The following is a 27,030-nucleotide window of genomic DNA, read 5'->3' on the forward strand; positions in this document are numbered from 1 at the left end:
GAGATTTGGATAATAAAGTAATCTTATTATTACGATTATGAGAATTGAGGTTTGCCCAATTCCAATTCAGCCCTTAAAAATTCACATTCATATTTCATAGTAATAGGCCTACATCAACAGCAACCATGAAAATTAATGTATAATACAAGTAAAAACTTTCTGGAATGTATAGTCACCCAGACATACATTACAAAAAGTACATTTATAAGTATTTTAGGATGAAATAAACACCCGTGTAATTCATACTAAGCTGTTAACCGAGCTTTTGTATTGTGCAAGTAAAACTTCTCTAGAAAGTAGTCTCTGAAAACAACATTTTCATCCTCAGCCCTCACAGCTGAGGTCAGCAAAATGTGTGCTCATGGAAACTATACACTGAGTAGCCACTGTCTAAAAGGGGGCAGTAGCTCTCAGCACAGTGGTCAACCTGTGGATCAAATGCACAAAAAAGACAGACCATCTTGTTGCTAACTGACAAGACCTCCCATCACGGGTACTTGTGTTACATTTGGCAAATGTCTGAGTGCTCATATCAGTGGTTGACTCCAACCAAGATTAAATTCATTGGGTCAATAAAGGTGAGGTTCTGACAGTCAGTGGCCGTCAGCAAGGGTGGAGGTGGGAAAAGCAAACCAGTGTTCCTGGGGCCACCAAACTTCACAAGACAGTGTTCTAGGAAAACAAACTACACATGAGATGGACCCTAAACTTGTATAGGTTGAAGGAGGGTCTTGCACAAGCCTTCTGGAGCTAGTCTAAGCCCCATGACTCCTAATAATAAGAGACCTTTACTGAAAACTTTATTGATAGAAAATAGAGCAAGTGAGCATACAAATCCCCCACGTAAGACTTACAACTCAGTGGCTTTTAGTATATACAAAGTTACTCTTCAGGCTTCCATCCCTCTGGACCATCCCTCTGCTCTTTCTGGACCAAGGAGTGCCCCCAGGACCCAGCAATGGATGTGGACAGCCATGACCAGAGCCCATCATGCTGGTCAAGAAACCTGCTCCAAGGTCCTCAGACTTCTGGACAGACTGGGTTCACATTCAGTGACCCCAGGAAAAAGGTGTTGCTCAACCAGTGTGAAAGAGCCCCCAAACAGGAAGAAAAACTGATGTCCAATGTTTACTCACATTTCTGTTGAGTGACTGAGACACCCGAGCAGGAGGAGCCAGAAGAGCAGTGTCCCCGCCTGCATGTCTGGGACCTCTCGGGGGCCCTGGGGGCCGGGGAGGGGGAATAGGGTGTGGGGGTGGGGAAGGTGTGTGGCAGGAAGGTGGGTAGGGTGGGAAAAGTCAGGGGTCTGTGTGGGCGGGAGAGGACAGACTCAGGCTGAGAGGGGACTGAGGAGGGATCAGAGAGGTCAGTGAATTTGGTAGATCAATAGGTTAGTAGGCCAGTAGGTAAGTAAGTCAATGGGTTGGGCAGGACACAAGCAACAGGTGAAGGGGACGCTCAGGAGCTGTTGGAGGAAATGATAGTCCGTCTTCCTCTGAGCCTTCTCCTGTTGGACGCTGCCTTAGCAACCGGAATGCTTTGTACTCCCTCTCCACCCCTGCCTTCATCCCTTGTCCTTCACAATGGACCCCTTGTGACCCATTCTCTGAAGGAGAGTTCCCTCCTCTCCCCGCTACCACGTGCCAGCCCAGGAGAAGTCCCCTCTTGAATATCCCAGGTCCTTGTGATTTCTGGTAGTTCCCAGATCAGCTCCCTCCTTTCTCTCTCTTGCGCAGATCCACATAGTTCGTTTTGGCTGCCAAACATATAAAGCAAATGATGGAAACACAAAAAGGGTCCGAACACAAGCAGAATGGGAGATCTTTACCCACTCTCCTCAGCAATGTCTGCAAACAAAACATCTGTAGGTATGAGATCTGAACAGTGAAGCATCTTACCTTACAGAAATACATATATACACAGGGCAGACTCCTCAACTCACATACACTGCTCCAGGCTGGGAGCAGAGTGAGCACATCAATGGGTGGCAGGGTGGCAGGTGAGGCATGATCTGGCAGACAAGTATAGCCACCAGGCTGAACTGGCCATCCCCAACCCCCTTCCCCAGACTCCACAGTCATCCTTATCCTGGCCTCACCTTCCTGTGGGGCATGGGCAGGCCAGGTGGGGTGGACACCTGGGCCAACATGGAGTGTCCCTTTCATTAAATGGAAACAAGGGGTCACTGAGGGTCTCTGAAATCAGGAGGGAGAATTAGGCCCTGGGTTTTCCATGGTGTGGGTTGGGGAGCATTATAAGGGACTGCATTTAGCACAGTTTCATTCACAGAATAAATGCACAATACAGGGTCACTGCTGATGCTAATGTCACTATTTTATTACCCCAGCTGCATTCTGAGGGTTTCACTCGGGCAATATGAAAGGAACAGAGGACTTGGAGGAAGGAGAAGGACTGACATTAATTTAAAAGAACAAAAATGTTGCAATGTTGGCATTCCTAATGGTATTTCCCACCAGCCCTCCACATCCCCATCTTTGTCTTAGTGGGGAAACCTCCCAGGCTTTTTTTTTCTTCCCAAGATCACAGTGGTTTCTGAGCTTATTGCAGATTACTTCTGAGCAAACTCCTTTCTCCGAAGTTCACTTCTTCTTATCTTGCCAGTGACGGTTTTGGGCAGCTCTGGGACAAACTCCACCTGATTGAGGGAAAGGAAACCCCTCCTGACTTGACATTTCCTACCAATACCCCACCCTCCTCCTTTCCTCTGCATGGACCCCTGACAACCTAGCTCCACGTGATAGCCTTAATGAGGTCCACCAAGAATGTGAGTGTCAACTTGACGCCCTAAACGTGGATGCTGACCTGTGGCCATGTGTGAAGTGTGCTGTCTCTAACAGAAGGACTGGGAACCATTGAGACTGGCAACCCTCTTTGTCCACTTCATATAGCACCTGGCAGCTACCCACATGGTGGCTGCCTCTTTATCCTGGCCCCAGGAGGACCACAGAGGACATGTGGCATCAACGAGGAACTTTCCTTATCATTAGCTGTTAAGACATTGGGACTGTTTGTTACTCACAGTAACATCCAGCCCATCCTATCTGATACATGTCCTGTGTTCTATTCTCTATAAGGCAGAGCCTAACATTAGAAGCATAAACTCTGTTGTCTGATACATGCATGTTTGAGATCCACCTTTGCCTTTTATTAACTCTAATCTCAGGCAATTTACTTAGAGACTCTGGGTCTTAATTTGTTCTCTGTAAAATGGGATGGTCATGCCATCTCAGGTGGAGAGAAGTAAATTAAATAACAATGCATAAAAAGCATTGAGCCCAGGGCCTGGCACACATAGTAAATGTTCAATAAATGTTAGCTATATAGCTTTGTAATATTTATGGATTGTAAAGCATTAGCAAAGTATTATTACAAAAGAAATAAATATTAACTTTTTGGCTTTATGTGCCCTTTCAAATTGTGTTTTTAAACTAATAGGATATTATAATGTATATTTTTTCATAGCCTATTTTCTTTCTCTTAATAAGACATTGTTGCAATATTTCTATGTTAAAAATAAAAGATCAGCATTTCAAGTTATAACATAATATTAAATTTCATTAATAATTTAATCATTTCTCTATTGGACATTTTCATAGATTACATAAGGCATTTAAAACAAATGTAGACTAATATCAACGTATTGCATGTTTTTAGGGTATCATTTTATTAAATTTTATTTATGTGCATATAATTATACACAGTATATATACACACATATATATGGATGTATATATCTATATATGTGTGTGTGTATATATATATATATACTGAATTGCCATATAGAATGCATTTCTTACTACAAATAATGTTCTTTAAAAGTTTGGAAGTTGATTTGAATTTCTTTTTTTAAATTTGAAAGATTATAAATAACCTTCTTGATACTTCTAGGCACTCATATGACATTTTTTTTTAGGTTAACGTGCCAGCCATGGGTTCCTTGTGGGTTTCTGACATAGGAGAGAGGTTCTATCTGACTAAGTAGGTTGTTTCTCCCGCACCAGTAAGCCAGATTCCTGCTTCTGCAGAGAAAAATTCTGGTTCTTTTGGCCACTTGAGCTTCACCCTGGCCACCCAGTGAGACTCTGGTCAGGGGGCCCCTGGAACCACTCAGAGGGACCATCCATCACTCACCTTCCTCGGGTACTTGTACGGGGCCGTCACTGACTTCACGTGTTGCTGCAGCTCCTTGGTCAGCTGGTCCTTGTCACAGGACAGGAAGTTGGGGGTCAGGACAATAAATGCCTTCACCACCTGCAGTGCAGAACCAGAGTGGAGGCTCAGGGTGAGTGGCAACCAGTTGTATAGATTAAAAAGTAAATGTTTATTACATGAATGGAAAAACAAGTAGACAGTTGAGCCTTTGGAAAAGGACAGGACCAGGTTCAAATCCCAGGACTTCCAATTTCCTCTCTTTGCTTTGGAAAATCACGTAACCTCGATTTCCTTCTCTGTGAGATGGGAACAGCAAGGTTAATTACCCAGTGGGCTTATGTCAATATTCCATGAGATAATACATAGCAAATATGAAGCTAGTTTAAGTCTACTTTTATTCCTATCATTATCATTGCCACGTTTATGATTATTGTAGGTAGAGTTGTGAAGGCATTTAATGAGTGCTGGTAATTGACTATCTTTACATTTTTGTTTATACCCCCAATTTAACTGCACAGGGCCTTGTACACAGTGGGTGCTCAACAAACACCTGCTGAATCAGTGAATGCATGCTCTGGAACCAGATGGCTTAGATTCCCACTCTTCTTCCAGCCCTGTGACCTGGGCAAGTTATTTAACCCCTTTAGGCTCTGTTCCTTATGTGTAAAAAGGGTATGGGTCCTTAATTCATTCAGCTGTTGTGAGAGAGGTAAATGAGCTAGCACACAGTAAGGCTTCATCACGGACTGTCATTTATAATCTTCATTTTCAGTCACAGATGAGGCCAAGGGCCCCTGGTGGCCATACACTGTAAGTGCACATACCGACTGTGCCCTCCCTCCACAGGTGGCCTAAGGCTGGGAAGATATGGCCTGGAAGGTTCCGCGGCACCTGCTTTCCCAGCGCCCACCCGCGGAGATGGTGACCTCCGCATTCTCTTCCTCACCTCCACTCGAATCGGGTCCGGGCTGCTCACCACAGCTGACTCGGCCACCGCCGGGTGCTCGGCCAGGGCGTTCTCCACTTCTGCCGGCCCAATGCGGTACCTGGAAGACCAATGGGCTTTTCGTGGTCTCTGAGTGGATGCCAGGTCTGGGGTAACCCCAGGCCTTCATATCTCATTTTTAAAGGGTCACCTCTTCCCTTTCCACCGAGAGCAACTGTCACATGCTGTGCAAACACTGTAGTGGGATCTACGAGAAGACCTGGGCACATGCCAAGAAACGCCAGTCTCAGATGCTCCCCAGAACTGCTCACCTCCCTATCCCTGGGAGGCAGGATGGCGAGGGCTTGGTCCTCCCAGTGCTCTAAGGCATGGCTCCCAGGTCCCCCAGCATGAGACCTCTTGGAAGCCCCAAACTTTATCATAGACATTCATCCAGATTCTGCATCTTACTCCCCACTATATCAGCCTTTCTTTTAGAAATTAAAAATGATAGCAAACTCAATTTCACTGACATCTGTCCAAAAACACTTGTTTCTCTAATGTAATGTGTCATCATTGTTCTTTCTAAGTCACATGAGGATTAGAGAGAATGGACTCAGAGTCAGACTACCTTGGCTCAGCTCTGGGCTACAACCTGTACTATCTCAAACTTTAGACAACTTTCTCCACTGGTCAGTGACTCAGTTTCCTCATCTGTAAAATGGGCACAATCTTGTTTACCTACTAGCATTGAGAGGTGGGTTCTATAAAGCAATGCAGAGAAGGCTTTCACATAGTAAGTACCCTAAAAAGATTAGTAGTATTTATTTATTTATTTCTGTGACCTGTTGTGTCCCATACAAGAAACACAAATACAGAATAAGTTCCCTCAACTAACAGGTACCAAAGTAAAGTCGTCCTTCTAGATCCCCTTAATTGCATGATGTCTAATTATGGTTCCTTCTAGACCTTCTGGAACTTTTGTTTGATGGATTCTTCTGGAGGCAGTTTGCACATATACCCCTAAGCCATGGCCCCACAGACATGGTTCTGTTCAGAGTTAGACTGAGGGTCCCATCACCATGCATGGAAGAGTGTCTGGGCAAGCTAGGTCCCATCAGGGATCCCATGGAAGGCGACACCTCCTGGCTCAGGTTAAGCCACACCTACCCAGATGTATTGATGACATCGTCATTCCTCCCCATGAACCAGATGTAGCCCTCTTCATCCATCGTTGCTCTGTCTCCACTGTTGTAAAAGTCCCCACATTCCACTTCGGCTGTCTTCTCTGGGTTATCCTGCAAAGAGATCAGCACCCCTTTGTTGAAGGCAATGAATTTATAGACAATGAACCACACCTGGAGCTCAGATCTGGGTCCAAATACTGCTGCTGACTCTACCTGGCATCTAGACTAGTTTTGCAATCTCTCTGAGTCTAATTTCTATCCATGCTCCTAGTCAATTAGTAGAGAATATTAAGCCAGTTTTAAGGACAAAAAAAAAAAATGACAACTCACTTTTGGGTGGCACTGCAGTAGAATAAATTTTCCACTCCAGCATAGAGCCCTGTTAATTTTATGCACTGCTTTAAGCTCAGCATTCACACAGTGCCTTGACAGATGGGAGGTGTCAATAAAAGTTTACTGAATGAATTTTAATCCAAAAATGTTACTGTTTCTAATCCTCACAGAAAGCTAAATTTTTAAACTAAACTTTAATTTTAAGATAATTTTATATTCACATGCAGTCATAAGAAATAACACAGAGATACCATTTCCCAATTTCCCCCAATGGTGGCATCTTGCAAAACTATGTAGTTGGATATCAGAGCCAGGATATTGACATTGCTACCATCCATCAATCTCACTCAGCTGTTCCCCATTTTTCACCTGTACTCATCTGTGTGTGTGGAGTGCATTTAGTCCTATGCAATTTGATCACATGTGTGGGTTCATGTATCCATCACCACAGTAGGGACACAGAGCCCTGTCATCATCACAAGGATTTCTCATGTTGCACTGTGATATCTACACCCACCTGCCTCCTCTTCCCTCACCCTCTTCCCTCCACATCCCTAATCCTTGGAAGTGACTATTCCACACTCATTTTTATATTGTCATTTTAAGAATATTACATAAATGGCACCTTGTTGGTTAACCTTTGGGACTAGCTTTTTAAAAACTGTTGCAGTATAATTCCCTGGAGATTTGTGCAGGTTATTGTGTTCATCAGCACTTTAATCCCATATATTGTTGAACAGTATCTCATGTTATGGGTAAGCCCCAGGTCCCCACTTGCTGGGGGCTGGGGAATATTGTTCAATGGGAGCAAAGTTTCTGTTTGGGGTGGTGAAAATTCTCTGCACAAGCATAGAGGTTGCACAATATTGTGAATTTTCTCAGTGTCACCGAATTGCATGTTCAAAATGTCAAAAAGGGTTGATTTTATGATACATATTTTTTACTTCAATAAAAAGAAAAAAGCAAGCAAATCTCAATGGAGGAGTGACAACGTATTGTCACGAGGGCACATGGAATGGGATAAATAGATGCTGGCCCTAATTTAATGCAAAATTAAATATGTCTTGAACAACAAAAAAAGTCATTTCTCTGGACCACTGCAGTTCAATTTAACCAGAATCTCTGTGGTTGGATCCCAGCATTAATACTTTTTAAACAATCTGCTCAGATGATTCTAATGTGCAGGCAGGGTTGAGTACCCATGATCCAAATACAAGTTACTCTGTGTTTATTTTCTCTTATCCAAGATTAAAACTGCTCTACTGAGGATTAAGGCTAAAGCTGCATGTTTGCTTTTGGTCAGTAGTATCACAAGAGGTGTGGTACCCCTTTGAGGCCACAGAAGAAGGGCAAGATCACCTCAAGTGGCTACTGCTTTGGATTAAGGAGATGGAATCTGATATCAACTTCAGCATCTGTCCATCCTTCCATGGCCAGACTTGGGAACTTGAGAATTGCCTCTTAGTGACCACTAGTAGCCTGGGAGGGTTAGAGTTTGTCTGATCAAGGGTTTCAGGTTTCCTTTTAGTTTATTACAGTTTCCCATAAACCCTGGATTTCTCATTTAGAGTTTGGGGCCCAAAAACATGAGTTTGAATCTTGGGCTTGGCATTTATTTGACATTGGAAAGACACAATGCTTCCAATTTACAGTTTCCTTTTCCATAAAGTGGGAATAATGGTGCCCCCAGGAGGCTCAGCAAGGTGAATAGATTTGTTAGCACCCTGTTGGTAAGTGATATGGTAGGATCTGAACCCAGTCTAAGCCTGCATTCTTAACCACAGGAGATGGTTGGAACCCAGCTTTGGAGGTTCTTAAGCCAGGCTCTTTTCTACCCCATAAATCAGTCTAAGACAGGAAGGGATATGGGGACACACTCTAAGCTTTGTTTGATATTATTAAAAAAGGCTTCATGTGTTGGACCGAATAAAGGGAGATGTGAAGTCCCAGGATGCAGAGGTGAGCCCACTCCCTTTGCTTACACAGCACCCTGCTGGGATTCCTGGGGCCCGGAAGGGAGCAGATGGGGTGCCCTCACCTCATAGCACATGAAGAGGCCTACGGGCCTAGAGGGCTTGATCCTGATGCCAATGTTGCCTTCCGTGTTGGGTGGCAGGATGTTGCCCTTCTCGTCAATGATCTGGAGCAAGAAGAGGCCTGTGAATCCCACCCGCAGGGCGACCCCAACCGCCCCGCCCCACCCAAACAGTGCCTGACTTAGTCTTGTGACACAGGTGGGGACAATTAAGAGAGGGGGCCTGTCAGTAGAAACAAACTGTCAGAAGTCTTGGAAATCAGGAAATGGTGAAACCCGTGGATACATACACATGGCAAATGTGTCCTGGGCTAGAAAACATGATCAGGAAAAAGTAAACGCACCAGCCGGTGGCGATGGCTGCCAGGGTCCCCTCCAGGTGCTACTTTCCTGCCCACTGTGTGTGAGGCCTCTGGCTGTCATGCTGAGCTGCACCACACCCAGGACACAGCAACTGAAACCTCCCCAGGAAATCAGAGGGAAACCAGGAGGAGAGGTGGTAGGGTGACAGCCAGGGCAGGGGAACACAGCTGGTTGTCACCTGGTGTCACACAGGGGTCCCATCCCAGCTGACCACTTAACTGCTCCCTGTCAGTGCCTTTAGGACCAGACCTGGACATCATAGGGTGGGATGCTTTTCCCCAGGGAACCCGGCTTGAGCTTCATTCCTCGGAAATTGCCACAGGTTACTCCCTGTTCACAAAAGAAAGAGAGCTGGGCTGGCCAAGCTGAGCAGAAAGCAGCAGGAGTCATACATGCATCCTCACCCACACATCCATCTGATGCAGCTCAATGACCCCTCCTGGGGGAGCTAGAATCCTGGGCTTCTATACTCAAGGCACCGACCGACCCAACCATGCTCAGCAGACATTCACTGCAGGGGCGTGGCTGGGCTGTGGGAGCTGCTGGGGCTGCAGAGGCCAGTGGGAGGGGCTGAAAAAGCAGCAAAGGAGTGAGCCTAGCACTGTGGGGTGCTCAGGGCCCACTGCAAGCCAGGCATGTGTCTGTTTGTCAGGGGAAGGCCATGAGTTCAATTAACAAACATTTACTCGGGGCTGAGGAATAGCTGTGGGAATCCTGCCTCAACTATGTGGGAATGTGTTGAGATTATTCAGATTGGTCATTTGAACTGGGCTCCAAGCTCCTGGGAAAGGAAGTGTCCTCCCCTCTGCTATGTGGCTAAGATGTTGCACAGATGAACCAGTGTGAAAGCACTTTAAGAAATAAAGCACCAATCGGGCCTAAGGGAGGCTTTTGTCATTGAAAAAAAGTTCATGTAAATGGACTGGTATGCAGTATATAGTTCTCATCCCACCATCCTCCTGGTCCAGCCACTCAGAGGCAGGCCTGGAGTCTTAACATCTTTCAGGCCTGAAAGCAGACCAATAAACTGATTATTTATTTATTTTAACAAAGACGTATCAAACAAGTATGTGGATGAGAACTAAACTACACATTTTGCTACAGCTCCTGCGATGGCAGTCATCCACTGTCAGCTACAAAGTGGCTCTGCTCAGCTTCCAAACTGGGTTGAGCATGTGTTAGAAGTCCACACTACCACTAATCAAGGTTTCATGGTTCAAAACATGCATGTTATTCTGTGTGCCCTGCCACATGGCTGTTCTGTGACACCTTTAGGATCACAATCTGTGTGTGTGTGTGTGTGTGTGTGTGTGTGTGTGTGTGTGTGTGTGTGTGTGTGTGTGTATACAGAAAGTATCTGCTCCCTGCTCCCCTCCTGCTAGTGTCCCCCATGACATGCTGCATGCTGTCCTCATGAACAGCCAGAAACCATCTTCTGAGGCCAGGTCCTAGTGGCCCCCTGTGGCTGCTGCCGTGGGAAGGGACAATGAACTGGGCAGGACTTGGGGTGATGGCCTCCATGTTGCTGGAGAGAACCTTCTATCCCACCACCATCCTGGGTGCCTTGACTGAGATCACAGGGACGGTGGAACCATGTCCTTAGACTACTTTTAAAGTTTTTGTCTGAGATGCGAATGGTCTTTCTGAAAATTGATTTGGGGCAGATCAGCCTAGAACTCCAGAGCCTCGCACTGGCCTCAAGCCATGCTGGGAGCCCAGCGGGCCTCTGCACATGCATGGCATGAAGCAGCTCACCCGCTGGGCCTGGGGCTGAGCATGTCCTGATTGGCCCAGAAGGAACCATCTACCTACCGTTTCTGTCTGTCCATAGGCCTCATGGAGCAGAAGGCCTGTCTGTCTTTTCCATTGCTCTTGTTCCTCAGGCAGCAGGGCCTCCCCACCGGTACAGCAGTGCTCCAGGGCAGGGAACCTGAGGGTGAGGGCAGGCCAGGGGGCAGCAGAGCCTCAGGTCAGGCCTTGCATGCCCTTCCTCAGGCCTGGGGTATTATGGGCTCACAGCCTTGTCATCTGCACCATCTGTCCTTCTGCTTTTTCACTTTCTGGCTCACCTTCTGGGCAATTTACTGGTGGTCAAGACCCAAGTTCTGCTTCCTGGCAGTGCCTATTAGGTTCTCTAGTAGGGGGTGGGTAGTGGTCGTGATGGTAATGGGTTAAATCAGGGAGATTCAGATTAAATTTGGGCATGGTTATAACAGGAGGGTAAGGATGTGTTGACCAGATCTTGCCCTAGGGGGGCATTCTAAGTGGCCAAGAGGGATATTTACATAAACCATAAGGGGAGTGAGGGATAAGATCCCCCTGGACATGCCTTCCATGGAGAGAGGGGTTAGATGAACTAAAGTGCTTTTGTTTATATTTTGAATTTGTGTTTTTGAGTGAAGAGTGCAAGTTAGGGATTGAGAATCAGTTGCTCAGGTCATTGAGGATGACTGTACTAAGTACAGGGAAAAAGAGGAGGAGGGTCACAGGTTATAGGCCCATGAGAAAGAATTTCAGAGAGAATAGAAAAGTCTGCTATAAGCATTTGTAGCAAGGACCTTATGTGCTGGGTGTGCTGTGTGCTGTAAATCCTTCCCTCCATTTCCCCCATGAAATTTTCCATAAATAACATTTCTCTAAGTAAAAGCAAACACAAAATAATAATGGATTCACTGAAGGAAATAGGGAGAAGTGGCTGAGGTCTGAATACCACCTGGTGCAGTGCTGAGCTGGGCCAGCTCTTGAGAGTGAGGGAGGCAGCAGACCCCTGGTTCCCCTGCCCCTCCATCACCCTCTCCCGGCACATACAGGGGTAGGGGTAGTGGCCAGGAGGGCTGGTTTCATTGAGGGCATCTTCCTCCTCTTTCTGGCACTTTTCCAAAGTAAATAAAGTGGACGGAATCTCTGATAGAGTCATTAGCTATGCTCTGCTTGGATTTTTACTGGATTTGGACAACAGTCCTCACCTGAGGAATATTGCAAACATGGCTGTAATTAGAGCTTTGACGTACAGATGGAAAGCCAGCCGGACAGAAGCTTCATGGATAAAGTCAAGTTGCATTTCAGAGTTAGCTTAGGAAGGGCAGGCACTGAGCTCCTGGGTATTTTAACTGCTAGGTCTAACGTGTTAGCTCTGATTTTTGAAATAGCCATTTCAATCTCAGAGTCTCTCAAAGATACATAAATATCCTTAAGTTTCAAAGAGTAGATTTCAATTTAGCTAAAAACTCACCTGCAAACACAGGGGAAGGCAAAAATAAAATTATAGCGAGATAAGACTTTGCATCCATCAGACTGACAAAAATGAAAAACTCTAACAACAGCATATATAGCCAGGGCTGTGGACAATGGGCATTCTCTCGCCCTGCCAGTGCGGCATAAACTGGTTCAATACTTTGGAAAATAGGGTGGCAGGATGCAGTGGCAATGTGACCTACCGATTCCTTTCACAGAGAAACACTACATGTATTTTTGTACATGTAGTATAATGCATGCTTATTTTCTTACATGTACAGGAATTCAGTGCAGCACTAATCACCAATATAACCCCAAAATGCAAATTACCTAAATGTGTCTTAAGAGCAGAACTGATAAAAAATGTGGTGCTTTCATAAAATGGGATATACTGTACAGCAGTGAAAATGAACTACAGCAATATGCAGCAAAATAGATACATCTTGGAAATACAATGTTGAAAAAAGAAGCCAGATATTACAGAATTATGTATGACTGCCCACATGAAGCTCAAAAACAGATAAAACAGATTGTTTATTTAGGGTTATCTTGTTAGGAAATAAGCTATAAGGAAAAATGAGGAACATCATGAAAGCCAAGATAGCAGATTCCTTTAGGGGAAGGTAGAGGCATGAAGAGGTCCCTGGGGCGCTGGAAGTGTTCTGTTTTTATGACTTGGGTGAGTGGTAACACAGGGATTTTATTTTTGACAATTCATCAACATGTAAATTTGTCTTACATATTTTTCTGCATGTTCTTTCACAATAAAATTGTTAAAAAATTAAACTCGCAATGATGCAAGGCTCATGGAGTGTTTCATTCAGATCTCTCAGTCCTGCTTTAATAAACTAATTAGACTAGTTTATAATTATCACCACCAACACACACTTACCCCCCACCCCTGCCCCCAACACCTGACACCCACTACCCTCAAAGAAACAGCTGAAAACAGTCAGACCTCAGTGCATCGGATTCCTTAAAATCCTACCCAAAGATTGTCATTAGCAGCCACAGCCACTTCTATACCTGGTGAAATTCTGCTTCAGAATCGATCGAAATACAGCTGGCGCAGCAAGGATTTGGGTGATGGGGTATTTGACCAATGTCTACAAAGTGGGAAGAGAAGGCATTTTATTTTATTTTTATAGTTAAGATGAAAATTATTGCCCACTCATATTAATTCTGATGTCCCCTTTAGGAGAGCACGATTATTCATTTGTTAGTTCTTTCAATGCATCTATATTGAGCCTGAATTTTGTACACGGTGTGTGTCAGGTGCTGAGGAAGGAGAGTAAGATAAAGCCCCAACTCTTAGGAGAGTAGGTACTGATGGAGGAGATAAAATAAGAATCAGGTGATAAGGCAGAAACGGTAGCTGTCTTAAGAGAAATCTGAAAGAAGTTCTGTGAGAACATAGCAGAGGAAATAATTCTCCTGAATGGGTGATCCAGGGGCTTTACTAGAACAGGTGGCTTTTAGTTGGGGTATTTAACAAAAGGATACAGGTCTGCAGGCAGAGGAATGGAGATGGCTCTTGAAGACAGAAGGAACAGCGGGGGCAAAGTCATAGAAATTTTAAGCCAAATAATATGATTTATTTAGACACATAGGAGAGGAGCAAGAAGTAAATTTAGGAATCTGGGGGTTAGTAGGAGCCAGATTATTTAGGGTCTCAAATGGCCGGTGTTCACCACGGTTTAGCCAGAGGTGGAAGTCTCTGAGTTTCCAACCTGGGGAGGTGATGCCAGGAGAGCAAAGAACACCAAAGAGAAGAGACTGTGGGCCTGGGGTCGGCCTGCCTGAATCCCAACCCTGCTGCTTAGCTTCTCTGCAACTTTGTTTCCTCATCTGTAAAACGGGAATGTCCCTATCTCCCACGTAGCACTGGGCATTTAGGGGTCTGCCTCCTCTCTCACTCCCACCCTTTCCGAGCCTAGTCACCTTTTAACCTCTGGCTTGGACTTCTACAGTATCTCACATTCTTATCCTCTTAAAAATTTGGGCATGCAGCATGGGATTGGTGACTGGTGACGGACTTAAGCTGAGCCACTCAGCTTCTTGCCAGTGCGGCCTGGTCATCTGGAGGGAGGGACGGCACCCCTGGAGGGCTGCCGTTGCCAAGCTGGTCGGCCCACAAGGAGGGACAGGTCTAGAGAGGAAAGCAGAGAGGCCACCGGGTGTCGGCCTCGCGAGACTCCTGGTGCCCTTCCCGTTCCTGCTGCAGACCCTGGTCAGGCTCAGCCTCTCCTCTTCTCCTCCAGCACCATGACAGGCTGGACCAGAGTCCTCCCTCCCTTATTCTCACGGAGAACACCGAGCTGCGTGGGGTGGTGTCCGGGGGTCGTAGGCAGCGGAGCGCTGTTCATACGGAAGAGACAGCAGCCGTCCCAGGTCTTGCCCGAGCCTGGTGCTGAGTCACCGACTATTGATTCTGGCTATTGTTGTATAAGTTGTAATTCGTGACTCATCTTGGTGATTTTTCAGAGGAGGTGCAGCTTTTGGAGGCGTGCAGAGCGGGGAGTGGGAGGTTCTGCAGCCCCTCTGGGCAGAGAGGAAGTGGAGGGAAAGGGCTGTGGATCTGAATAGTATTTAGCACTCCTGGTTTTAGTCAGTATCTCCCATCTTTGATAAGAGGAATTGAACTAGATGCATTAAACATTTTATTATTAAAAATTCACAGAAGTACTAAGTGGAAAATAAGTCAAAATAATAATTTGGGACACCCCACACAGTAGGGGGGAGTTAGACCTGGTGGTGGAGGGAAAGGTGGATTCAATGTTGTTTTTTTCAAGTTTAAGCCTCAGGGACTGGCAGTGAACTCTGATCTGGGGATGGAGCGGGACACGGGAAGTGCACTGAGGTGCCTGATCGCAGGGACTGGAGACCAAGGGCAGATACACAAGAGGGAATCAGCGAAGAGCACCGCCAAGGTCCAGCTTTGAGAACCACCTGAGCTGATGTACTTGCTGGTGAAATGGAAGAGAAGGGGAATGCTTAGGAGGGGAGAGGAGAGGTCAGGGCAGGCCCTTGGAGGGGTGCTCAGGGGTAGGCTGGGTGAAGAGGAAGAGGCCACAGCAAGCAGAGAACATTCTAAGGAGAAGTTTGACATTAAGGGAGGAAAGACAGTGTTGGCCCAGGGGTACAGGGTAAAGGGCAGGCATTTTCAGGATGGGGACCTTTGAATATGTCTGTGGTCTGAGGGAGTATTAGTAAGAGGCTGAAAATACAGGAGAGAAGGTTTACTGGATTAAGAATTAATAGCGTGGAGCTCCAAACAGAAAGGCAGGGACAACAGCAGTTGTGGGGAGAGGGCTGGACTTTGACAGGTGGAAGGGCAGGTCTGCCTCTGAGATGGAAAGCAAGGGTGTCAGTGGAGAAGATGCAAAGAGACTTTTCAAGGGAAGGAGTCCATGCAGGTGACTTCATTGATCATCACGATGTACCCGTTTAGCAGCAACCTCTGCCCCTTATTGAGTGTTTGCCATGTGCCAGCCCCAGAGCTAAGCACTCTGCACACTATCACATCAATGTTACCAATGGTTTTCTGGTAGTAACTATTAAAACTCCCATTTTGCAGATAAGGAAACTGAGGTCCAGAGTGGCAAATAAGCCAGTAATAAATGTCAAATGTGGATAAGAAAGTAGATTCATCATATTCCAAGGGCTCTGTTTTTATTTAAACACTTATTAAATTGAATAACAACACACATGCAGGCACACACACACGTGCACACATGTGCTCCTGCACACACACACGCCAGCTTCCTGGCCCTGGCAGAGCCAGGATCAAGGATCCAGAAGACCTGAGCTAGTTCTGGTTGCTTTCATTTCTCAAAATCTATATTCCAGGTCCCAAGTCCCCAGAGTCTGAGCCATAGATCTGGAGAAGGGCTTGGAATATACATTTTCTTCAAGGTTACATCTTGATATGATTCTGACACAGCCACTGATTCAGTGCTTCACACTTTGAGAAACCCAGAACCAGGGTTTTATTATGCTAATAGGTTCTTGGCTAAATAAAATATTTCTCAGCAGGGTTCAGCTTTTGAATTACTTGTGGGACTTTGTTGATACTGGCAACTTACAGTCTTCTTACCTCTACAGTGACCTTGGGGTCAAACTGGGACAGACGATGGATGAAGACTGTAGCCCCTGCTGTCCACGGTTCAAACAGGCACCCCAAGATAGCCAGAATCCAGCCCGGGTCTGCCATGCACCACATGGTATCAGACGTCTTCAGCTGCAGCAATTTCCTGCTAACTCCAAAACACAGTGGCCTCAGTTATGTCAGCACGGGAGGAAGTGATCAGGGCTGGGGACTCTGGCTTTCCTGTCCCTCTCAGTTCATTGGGTGTATGTGGGGCTCCAGATCCATCCCTTCCCCAGGTTTCAAAAGTACGCGAAGTCATATTTCCTGGTCATGTTCGACTCTAACTGGCTCAATTATAACGATCCTTAAGGCTGGGGATATTGGACAAAGTCTGTTGCTCTTGTTCTGGATTTGAATGTGTTACTGAGATAGTCCAGGGTGATGCTGGCAGCTATTTTGGGATAATAAAGGGTGAGCCTTTCTGAGAAGAGCACCAAAATAGAGCAGAAAGAAAGCTGACAGATGGAGAGATAAAAGCCCAACCCAGAGGCTTTCCAGCTCTGTCCGTAGCCGAACCCTGGAGCACCCTGCTTCATGATCCTTTCCTCACTCTTTGGCTCACAGAGGTTTTGACATTTGTGATGGGAAGAGAGAGAGAGAGGCAGGCCTAATTAATACCCCATCTTGGCAATGGACTGCAAACAATTAGCCAAAAGCAATAATTGGAAGAGGGAGTGGAGGAGGCTTCTCATTTCTCTCCCTAATGCTCTTCTGAGGGACCTCTGAGCACTATAACGTCTTGAGAAAACACACCTGTCCATTAGCCAACAGTGGCTTTGAGGAGGTTTTATGTTAGAAGAGAGGGGCTTTGATAAGCCATCCACACTCCCTCATCCCATTTCTCCTAGGACTGTGGCTCACCCTCAGGAGGTTACCAGTCAGGAGGACCTCTCTTCTGACCCTCAGACCCAAGAGCCCACTGAGCATCTCCTCTGGGGTGTCTCTCAGGCACCTCAAACCCAGCAGATCCTGATCTCCCCTGCCTCCCTTGGACGAATTCTTTCTGCCCCACTGTTCTCTATATTTCAGTGATGGTTCACCACTGCCCACAAACCTATCCAAGCCTGAAATCTGGGAATCAACCTGGACTCCTTTTCTTATCTCCCACCTGTGGCAGCAGATCCTGTCCATTTTATCTCCTAAAATCTAAAATGTGTTAACTCCTTCATGCCTCTGGCACCTTGTCCAAGCCACCGCCATTTGGGTTTCTTCAGGACCCTCTAACTGGTCTTTCAAACTCCATTCTAACTTCTCCCAATCCATTGCTCATCTTGCAGCCACAGTAATCTCAAAATACAAATCTAATCAGGTGTCTCCCTTGCAAAAACCTTTCAGTACCTCCCACTGTTTTCATAATAAACTCTGAACTTTACATCAAGGCCCACATGACCCTCCATGATCTGGGCCCTGCTCACTTTCCCAATACCTCCAGTCCACCCCTTACATGACATTCTGACCATCAGCTATATTCAAATCTCTGCAGTTGTATGGTACTTTTTATACCTTTGTGCCTTTGCTCTATCAGGCTGCACAGAAAGCCTTTCCCTTCCTCCCCCACCTTCCTCCAGGGTTTTTCTACTCAGTCCTCATCATTAGTACAGATGCCCACTGTCTGCAAGAAGGCTTCCCTGGATGCAATCTGGTTAGTAAGTTAGAAAATATACAGAATTTTGGTCTTAATATTACTAGTTGAGGAGGGCACAGAGGGCAGACAAGGTTTGGTTTAAAATTGATTAAATGATTAACTCAAGGCCACAGCTTCAGCCTCTGTGTTTGTTCTAGGTTAGGGGCCATGGCTTGTTTCCAGCTATCATTTTTGCTAACAGAGCATGATTGAGAACTGCAAGCTTGCTTTATCCACAATGGGTGAGAGGAGAGGACTTGTCACCTTATTTGACATTGTTACAACCTTCTGTCTTTCCCCACTGAACCCCGGGACCACAGGCAGAAACAATGGCTTGCCTTTGGGTGGTCTGCTTGAAAGCCTGCTGCCCACCCTCCCACCCATGCACCTCCTTTGTCTTTCAGAGGCATCAGTCTGGTGAACCCTTAGGATTCCGGGCATTCACCCCTCAGACTCTAGGCAGTCTGAGCCAAAGAGGGCAGACGGGAGAAAAGGATGGAGCCAATTCTACTTACAGCTGCTTCCCAGCAGACACGCACGCACGCACGCACGCACGCACGCACACTGCATCGGATCTGTGCCCCGCCTCGGCATCAGTGCTGTTTCCTACCATGATGGGAAGGAGGAGTGGAAGGCGAGTCCATGGTTGTGTTTCGCCATCTTGGGGAGGCCTGTGGTCCCACTGGTGAAGAAGATGGCCATTGGGTCCAGGACCTTTGACTTAATACAGGTGTGATCTGGGGATGCTGATCTGCGAAGGAGAGAAGTCATGCTTCCTGCTTTCCCACCCTCGGGGAGAGCAAAGGAACTGATATGAGGCTTGGAGTCAGACGTGGATGACTTGGATAAGTAGACTGACATTGCATTTGAAAAATGGAGAAAAGGCAATGGATTATTTTTAAATCTAACAAACACTGAAATAACATTTACTGTGTTTCCCATGATGCTCTAAATGATTCACAAGTAAGGAATTGTTCATTCTTCAGAGCAACCCTAAGAGGTGAGTACCGCTCTTATGTGCATTTTGCAGATGAGGAAACTGAGACCCATGGAGATTAGGCAACCTGCCTGAAGACATACCCAGCAAAAGTGGTGGACCCAGGATTCAAACTCATACAGTCTGATCCACACACTGTGCTCTTAATCACGCTAAGCTTGTTTTTCACACATAACTAGCTCTTTGGGAATTTAACTCCTTAACCTTGGTGATGAGGGGTGAGGAAGAGATAGTGAGGGACAGTAACAGTGAAAGAAATATATGTAGATGTGCATGTGCTCTGGCATGAGCTTGAGGTGGTGGAGAGAATCTTAGTTCCCTCAGTCTGCCTTGATTCTTGGGAGTTTCTACTAGATTGAGTGTCTCTTGTACCCACTATGATTGTAGGTGCAAGCTTCTTATGTGCTTAGTCAGACAAACTGCAAACAATCCCAGTGCTGTAGGAAACACCAGCTTTGGCTGAGAAATGACAGCATCCCAGCTCTGAGCAACTGAAGGGAGTTTTCAAGAGTAGCTTTATTCAAGCTACTTTCATTTCATTCTCTGATTTTCAAATATAGGAAGATGTGACTCCAGTGTAGTATTCGCCTTTTGGGGTTGAAATAAAGAGGTTTAAAAACTGACAGGGTACTTCAAGAAAACAAACCTGCATGGTTTGTGTGTGATATGAAAAATGCCAGAAGGCTTGCAGAGTTTTTGAGGTAGAAGGGTTGTTCCAAAATCAACACTTCTCTAACTTTTCCTGCCATGATGGGACCTTAGGTCCTGCCATGATGGGACCAGGGTCACCCGGACCTTAGGACATGGAAAGTGTTTGCTCTCCAAGCTGGCTGCCAGCCACAGCCTTGAACCTTTTTCTTGTCATCTCAAGTTTTACCTTAAAAATCCATTTTAGTCTTATATTCAACTTCTTCATATATTTATTTTTTTATATAAAAACAGTATTTCAAATTCCCTACCTACAATGCAACAAAATAACCCCCTGACTTTACACATCTCCTTTGCAGAGGGGTGACTGCACTTTAGTGACAGAGTCATGGAAGTTCAATTTCCTTATTTTACAGATAAACCAATTGCAGCCAAGAGATGGGAAGGTACTAGGCCAGGGTCACACAGCACATCAGTGAAGATCAGAGAAGAGGTTCCTGGGTCAGACCTGGTGAGCTTCAGTACTTGTCCACCAGCACCTGGGAGTGAATGGCGTTCTGCCGTTCCTCAGGCCATATACTCACTTAACCAGTGATCGGAAGTCCAGCCAACCTTCACGGCTGTGGTCAGACACCAGGAGCTTCGTTTTCAGACCAGGACACTCGGAAGCCACCGAGTCCACCTCGGGGGCAAGGGTATCCGTAGTCACAATGCCCTTGGCTTTGGACATCTGTAGACGGTAGAGAATGTCCCTGGCAGTCAGCTGGGTGGTTCCTGGCATAAAGGTGATCCCTGAGGATGAGAAAGTGACCTGTCTTTCACAACTGGGAGCTTCAGGCCTGGCTTATATGCCCAGAAATCCTCCAACCTGTTGCTGTGCAAATTATGCCCTGAAGACCAGTAGCACCATCAGCACTGCCAAGGACAGGGTCCCACGCCCCCACCCAATCCTACTGCAGGGGAATCTGCATTTTAGTAAGATCTCTGAGTGAGTCCAATGCATGTTAAGATGTGAAATGCCTGCCCTAAACTTCCTACTCTAGATGGATCTAGCCAGCAGACAGGTGGATCCTACTTTACACACCTTTGCATGGGGTTTGGGAATATAGGTGTGCAAGGACGGTGCCCCTGACATCAGGAACACCTGCGTCCCTGCCCCATTTTTCTCCCCACTTCCTTCTCTGTTAGTCCCTGTGTCATCTTGAATATCGTCTGTCTCCTTCATTCTTCATATCCAAATTCAGCCATTGTCCTCTGAACTGTCCTCCCTCCCCTTCCATTTTCCATGACCAACAATTAGGTCAAGCCTTCATGGCCCTGATTTGATTCTAATGTCTCCACTGATGCCCTGTCCTGAACCCTCCCATTACCCTCTTCCGCATTATCACCGGCTCATGTTCCACAGAGCAATGACTTTTCCCCTCCACACTTCTTCCCTTCACTAATGTCTGTACCCTCTCTCCAGAAAAGCACCACATGCCTGACATTGGCAGGCACTGCCCATCCTTCACCTTTCTTTCCCACAACTCTATTCTCTATTTCAAAATGGCCTTTCTTGATAAAGGTTACTCCTGATGCTGTGCCCACTTTTGGAATTTTTGCTTCTACTCGTCTTTGATTCTGATTATCCCCGAGGGCTCAGACCACGTCTTGGACTTCCATGGGCTGTGTCTTAGCTCTACAGATGACACAGCATCTCTATACTCCCTCTGCTGTTGCCGTTAATCCTTGATACTAGATGACCTTGATAGATCACGATACATTAATCAATGATTTTATCTGTGAGAGAATATGAACAAGGGCATGAGAGATTGTTGTAAAAGCATGCATGATAGAATTGAAGTAATTCAAAAAAGAATCCATGACTGCCATATGGATTCCAAATTGTATAGATTAGTAGACAGGCAATTAAAAGGGGAAGGAAAATCTCTAAAGAATGTTGGCTAATGAATGTAGAAGGAATGATATAAATAGAAAATCCTCATATAAAGCCACCATAAAATATTCAATTCAGTCAACAATCACCAGTGGATTCTCAAGCCACAGGTGAAAGACAGCTGGGGAACAGGATACCATACACCATCTCCTAAGAATTACACCACAGATCACTTACTAATTACAAAGGGAAATGGTGCCTTTTTACAAAGGTAGATACCACCTCTCTAAAGTGATAAAACAACTTCCTGTAATCCCCTGATGTTATACTGAGAAAGACACAATATTGACCTTCTTGGACTCCTGATAAAAGCATTTAACCTCAATCTAATCATGAAGAAAGTCAGAAATGCAAATTTGGAGGGACCTCCTGCCAAACAACTGGCTTAGACACTTGAGAAACGTCACTGTCATGAAGAAAAGGCTAGAGAGACATCCTGGACTAAAGGAGGCTGAGGACACATGGCAACTAAACCTGATCCACAAGCCTCAGCTGGATTTGGGATTTAAATAAAAAATTGCCAGGAAGGAGATTATTGAGACAATTGAGGAATCTGGACTCTGGCTGTATATCAGGCAGCTACCGTGTGTCAGTGTCAGCTCCCTGTGTGACAGCGCTGGTGCGGCCACATGAAGGCATGTCTTGGATCATAGCAGATGCGAGGTGGAGGTGCAGTGTTTCCAGTCTCCATCCGGTGCTTATGGGTGTCACCGTGTCTGCAGCTGATTCTTAAATGACTCAATGGGGGCACGGGGCTCAAATATAGGAAAATGTTAACACTTGAATCTTAAGAGAAAGTAGGAATTCTGAGACTGTGGAAGAGAAAGTCTGTGTGTGTATGAAGGAGAGAACTATGACATTCTGTTTGGCAGTGTGAGTGGGAGGGATGGTGTGAGAAGGAGTAAAAGAATATTTGAGGGAGACTGAGAAACAGAAGGACTATGAAGAAATAAGAAGGTCAGAGAAGAGAAAGTAGCTAATATTCCAGGACCAGCTGGCCCAAGCCAGCCATGAGGTCTCCTGGCATCTCTGAGATACTGACCTGTTCGCATGCAGCCCATGGTCACCAGCCACCACTCAGGCACTCGGGGCAGAATTAAAGCCAGACGGTCTCCCGGCTGCAGGCCACAGGTCTGCGTGAAGACGTTGGCCGCTCGGCAGGATAAATCAGTCACCTCTCTGAAACTCCACTTCACTTCATCCCCTTCGTCATTCACCCACCAGAGGGCTGGGCTGGGACCTCTCTTGCCCTCCTGGCCAAGACCATACACTGTGAGTTACTTCCTGCTTCAGAGGAAAAGGGTACTGACTTGGCCAGTCCATTACCATAGTCAAGTTCCAGTATGAGTGTAGCTCAAGCACTGAGATACCATTTTGAAGCATTTATAGATGCAAGAGAAGATGGGGGTGGGACGTGATCCGGTTAACTTCTCTATGGTAGCCACCTGCTCTGAAAACTATTCACGTCATGAAAAACTATGAATAGCCCTTATGTCACTTATTGAAGACTTAACATTTAATTTCCCCATGTGTCTGTCTTAGTTCCATTTGAACAGTAGGGTAATCTCTGCCCCCTGTTTTCTCATCTATGAAATGGGTACAGTAATACTACCCAGAAGGTAGTAAAGTTTAAATTAGTTATTTTGAAAGGTAAAGTGTGTATGATGGTACCTGGCACACACTAGGTGCTCAATAAAATTACTATTATCATTATAGCAAAATAACAGAGGCTAATTTAATTCCTGAATATCTGGGGGAACTTGTTTTAAATTAAGGTGCCTGTAGAGGTGAAATTATCAAGAAGGCAGATGAAGAAGCTCCAGGCCCTCATTCCCTCACAGAAACATCAAGTAACCAGATGACAATAGCTCTGTATTTTCTGCGGCAACCGACAAATACCCAAATAATAGAAAGCCATACCCAGAGTGCTGGGACACTTTCTGTTGTTCTGATCCCCTCACACTCTCTCTGGTGTGGTGCAGTGTGGCTAGGAGGAAGTCACCCATTCCCAGTCCCTGCCTTGCAGCAGAGGGGAAAGAGTGTGACTTGTCTGCAATGTTCTGGCTTGTCTGGAGGCTGCCTGGAGGACTGGTTTCTGTCCCATCCGACTTGAGGTTCAGATAGGAATGGTGACACGGCCTGAATATTAGGTTGGAGGTTTCTGAAAGCAGTGGCAGATGCCACAGTGCATGGGAACTGTAGACCTGTGGCTAGAAGGTAGTAGGGTTATGTATTTTAAGTGATGCAGGAAAAAACCCCTAGCAACCAAGAATTATGTATTTGGCAAAACTGTCCTTCAAAATGAGGGAGAAATTAGGATAGTCTCAGACAAAAATTTTCTCAGAAAAGATTATCAACAAACATTGGGGGAGTTCATTACCACTAGACTTGCTCTACAAGGAATGCTAAAAGTATTCCAAGTTTTAATAAAAGGGCATTGGAGAGTAACTAAAATACAAAAATATAAAGCACTTTGATAAAGATAAATACATAGACAAATATGAAAACACATTATAATTTTGGTTCATAATTCTAATTTTCTTTCACAATACTTGAAAGACAAAAGCATAAAAAATTATAAATTTATGTTAGTGGGTATACGATATATAAAGAGTAATTTGTGACGTCAATAACACAACGTGGAGAGGTGAGATGGACCTGCAAAAGAGTAGGGTTTTTGCATGTGAATAAAGTTAAATTGTTATTAGGTTAGAACAGATTGTTATAACTTTAAGATGTTATATGTAATCCCCGTGGTGCCCATAAAGAAATTATCAATAGAATATTCACAAAAGGAATTGAGAAGGGAATTAAAACATATCGCTACAAAAAATCAAGTAAACACAAAGGAAAGCAGTAAGAGGAAAGAAGGGACCAAAAAACTATGACATCAAGGAAACAATAAACAATATGGCAACAGTAAGTCCTCCCTTATTAGTAATTACTTTAAATGTAAGTGGACTAAATTTCCCAAAGGACGCAGGTTGGCAGAATGAATTTAAAAAAAAAAAACAGGATCCAACTATATGGTGTCTACAAAAGTTGTTAATTCTATATGATGAAATATGGTAAAACCAATCAAGAATACTTTCAGAATTTTTTTTTGCAATAAAAATCCCACAATACAACTTTAAAAAGCAAAACTATATTTACATTATAACTGAAATTTATATAGTTGTATCCATTTACACATTCTCTATGTATTTACTAAGTTCTCATTATTTCTTAGAAATGATTCTTAAATCAAAAGGATACAATGGTGAACATGACATATGTAAATGGTTTTAAATATTTATGGACATGTGTAAATGGTTTTAAATATTTATGGCCAATTTTCATTTTCTTGTTTAAATCAACTTTCTCATTTTCCTAACGTTTTCAATAACGAGCATACTTTTTAAAAAGACCATTTTTTAAGAATCTCCAAAACAAAACATGTCCATAGTAAAATTTCATGGAATGCAGAATACGAGCAGAAAAATTTCTACAGCATTCTTGTCACATTTTGACTCCCTGAAGTTCAACACCTGGCAATTGTTTGGTGTATATACTTCAGCAATTTTTTCCCACAAAAATATGATCGTACCATTTTGCATCATATGATTGGAACAAAAGAGTGTATCTGACCTGAGGTAAGACTAATATATGTATATACATACGTGAATATTCATTTCTATGAAAAAATCAGTGCTATGGAAAAAATTCTTGCCCAAAGGATTAAAGAAAATAAGCAAGTGTGAATGACTAGTTATGCACTCCTTATATAAAGAATAGTAGAGTAAGTAGTATTCCTGTAGGAGTTTTAAAAATGATGGAGAAGCTAGTATATCAAGGTAGAAAACAATTGTTATTCAGAATTCAGAGAGTGTAACATAATTCAGACAACAGCTCTTACAGTTTTTAAAAGATATTGCTTAAACCTAAGTGTCCATCAGTAGATGAATGGATAAAGAAGAGGTGGGACATATACACAATGGAATACTATTCGGCCATAAGAAAGAAACAAACCCTACCATTTGCAACAACATGGATGGAGCTGGAGGACATTATGCTCAGTGAAATAAGCCAGGCAGAGAAAGACAAGTACCAAATGATTTCCCTCATTTGTGGAGTATAACAATGAAGCAAAACTGAAGGAACAAAATAGCAGCAGACTCAGAGACTCCAAGAATGAACTAGTGGTTACCAAAGGGGAGGGGTGTGGGAGGGCGGGTGGGGAGGGAGGGAGAAGGGGATTGAGGGGTATTATGTTTAGTACAGATGGTGTGAGGGATCACAGTGAGAACAGTGTAGCACAGAGAAGGCACATAGTGGATCTCTGGTAACTTGCTGCACTGATGGACAGTGACTGCGTTGGGGTGTGGGTGGGAACTTGATAATATGGGTAAATGTAGTAACCACATTGTTTTTTCATGTGAAACCTTCATAAGAGTGCATATCAATCATACCTTAATAAAAAATTTAAAAAAAGATATTGCCTAAGCAGTTATAGATTTTTGTGTTAATGGTTAATCTGATGTGATATTGAAATTGGGCTATTTTCAAGGAGATAAAAACAACTTTGAAACTGGATTTAAAGTTTGAACATTTATGCAGTGAGATTAAAGCTAAAGGAGATTGAGAAATCGTTTTAAAGATAAAATGCTTAGTAACTAACTCAGAAATAAGAAAGGAATGAACAACCAATATACAAGGCAACATGGTTGAATCTCAAAAACATTGTGCTGAGTAAAAGAAACCAGACACAAAAGGGTGCATCCTATAGTACCCCATTTTTATGAAACCATTGGGAAGAGAAATATAATCTTTTGTGACAACGGATCAGTGGTTATCGGGGACTCAGGGTGGAAGCAGATGGGGACCAACTGGGAAAGGATAAAAGGAAACTTCTGAGGTGATAAAAATGTCCTAAAACTCAAACTTTACACCTAAAATGTGTACATTTTATTCTATGTAAATCATCAACATAGTTGATTTAAATAAATAAAAACCTACATGGTTAATCTTTGCTAATCTCCAACTCAAATACACTCTGAAGAAGGTAAATTGGGAAGGTAGATCAATTACTTAGGTGATTCATGAATGAGATGATTCTTTCTGAATATTAAAACACCTATGAGTTTATTGCCTAGAGAAAGAACTTGCTGCAGCATTAATTACAGGGAAGTACAAGCTGAAATTCAGTGATTTCTGTAAATTAATGGTAGAATGTGATAGATTGATATAATTTAAATCCTTATTAGCATCGTTAGAACACTTTACCCAACAATAATATGATTCGATTCTTTTCCATTACATTTGGTATGTTTCCCAACCTCAAGACAATTCAAACTTTTAAAATAGAGTATGTTTTCTGACTGCAATGAAATTAAACTAGAAATTGTTAACAACAAGATTATGAGGAACCCACCCCAATTATCTGGAA

At 44.4% G+C, this 27,030-nt stretch overlaps 1 protein-coding gene across 2 annotated transcripts in view; it reads right to left on the reverse strand.

Moving 5' to 3' along the window:
- Positions 1-2,316: 2,316 nt before the first annotated feature.
- Positions 2,317-27,030, reverse strand: part of ACSM1 (acyl-CoA synthetase medium chain family member 1) — a 41,036-nt gene continuing 16,322 nt past the window's right edge. For both annotated transcript variants that reach the window (XM_036992593.2, XM_036992592.2), the window contains exons 3-14: positions 22,648-22,858; positions 20,254-20,461; positions 18,635-18,775; positions 16,347-16,506; positions 13,277-13,356; positions 10,829-10,946; positions 9,266-9,346; positions 8,657-8,758; positions 6,269-6,396; positions 5,120-5,219; positions 4,153-4,272; positions 2,317-2,656 (exon numbers count right to left, since the gene is read on the reverse strand). In XM_036992593.2, coding sequence (XP_036848488.2) covers positions 2,570-2,656; positions 4,153-4,272; positions 5,120-5,219; positions 6,269-6,396; positions 8,657-8,758; positions 9,266-9,346; positions 10,829-10,946; positions 13,277-13,356; positions 16,347-16,506; positions 18,635-18,775; positions 20,254-20,461; positions 22,648-22,858 — 1,536 coding nt within the window. In that variant the 3' untranslated portion in view covers positions 2,317-2,569. The remainder of the gene's footprint in view (positions 2,657-4,152; positions 4,273-5,119; positions 5,220-6,268; positions 6,397-8,656; positions 8,759-9,265; positions 9,347-10,828; positions 10,947-13,276; positions 13,357-16,346; positions 16,507-18,634; positions 18,776-20,253; positions 20,462-22,647; positions 22,859-27,030) is intronic.

Source organism: Manis javanica, chromosome 10 (genome assembly GCF_040802235.1).
Source record: "Manis javanica isolate MJ-LG chromosome 10, MJ_LKY, whole genome shotgun sequence".
Taxonomy (NCBI): Eukaryota; Metazoa; Chordata; class Mammalia; order Pholidota; family Manidae; genus Manis; species Manis javanica.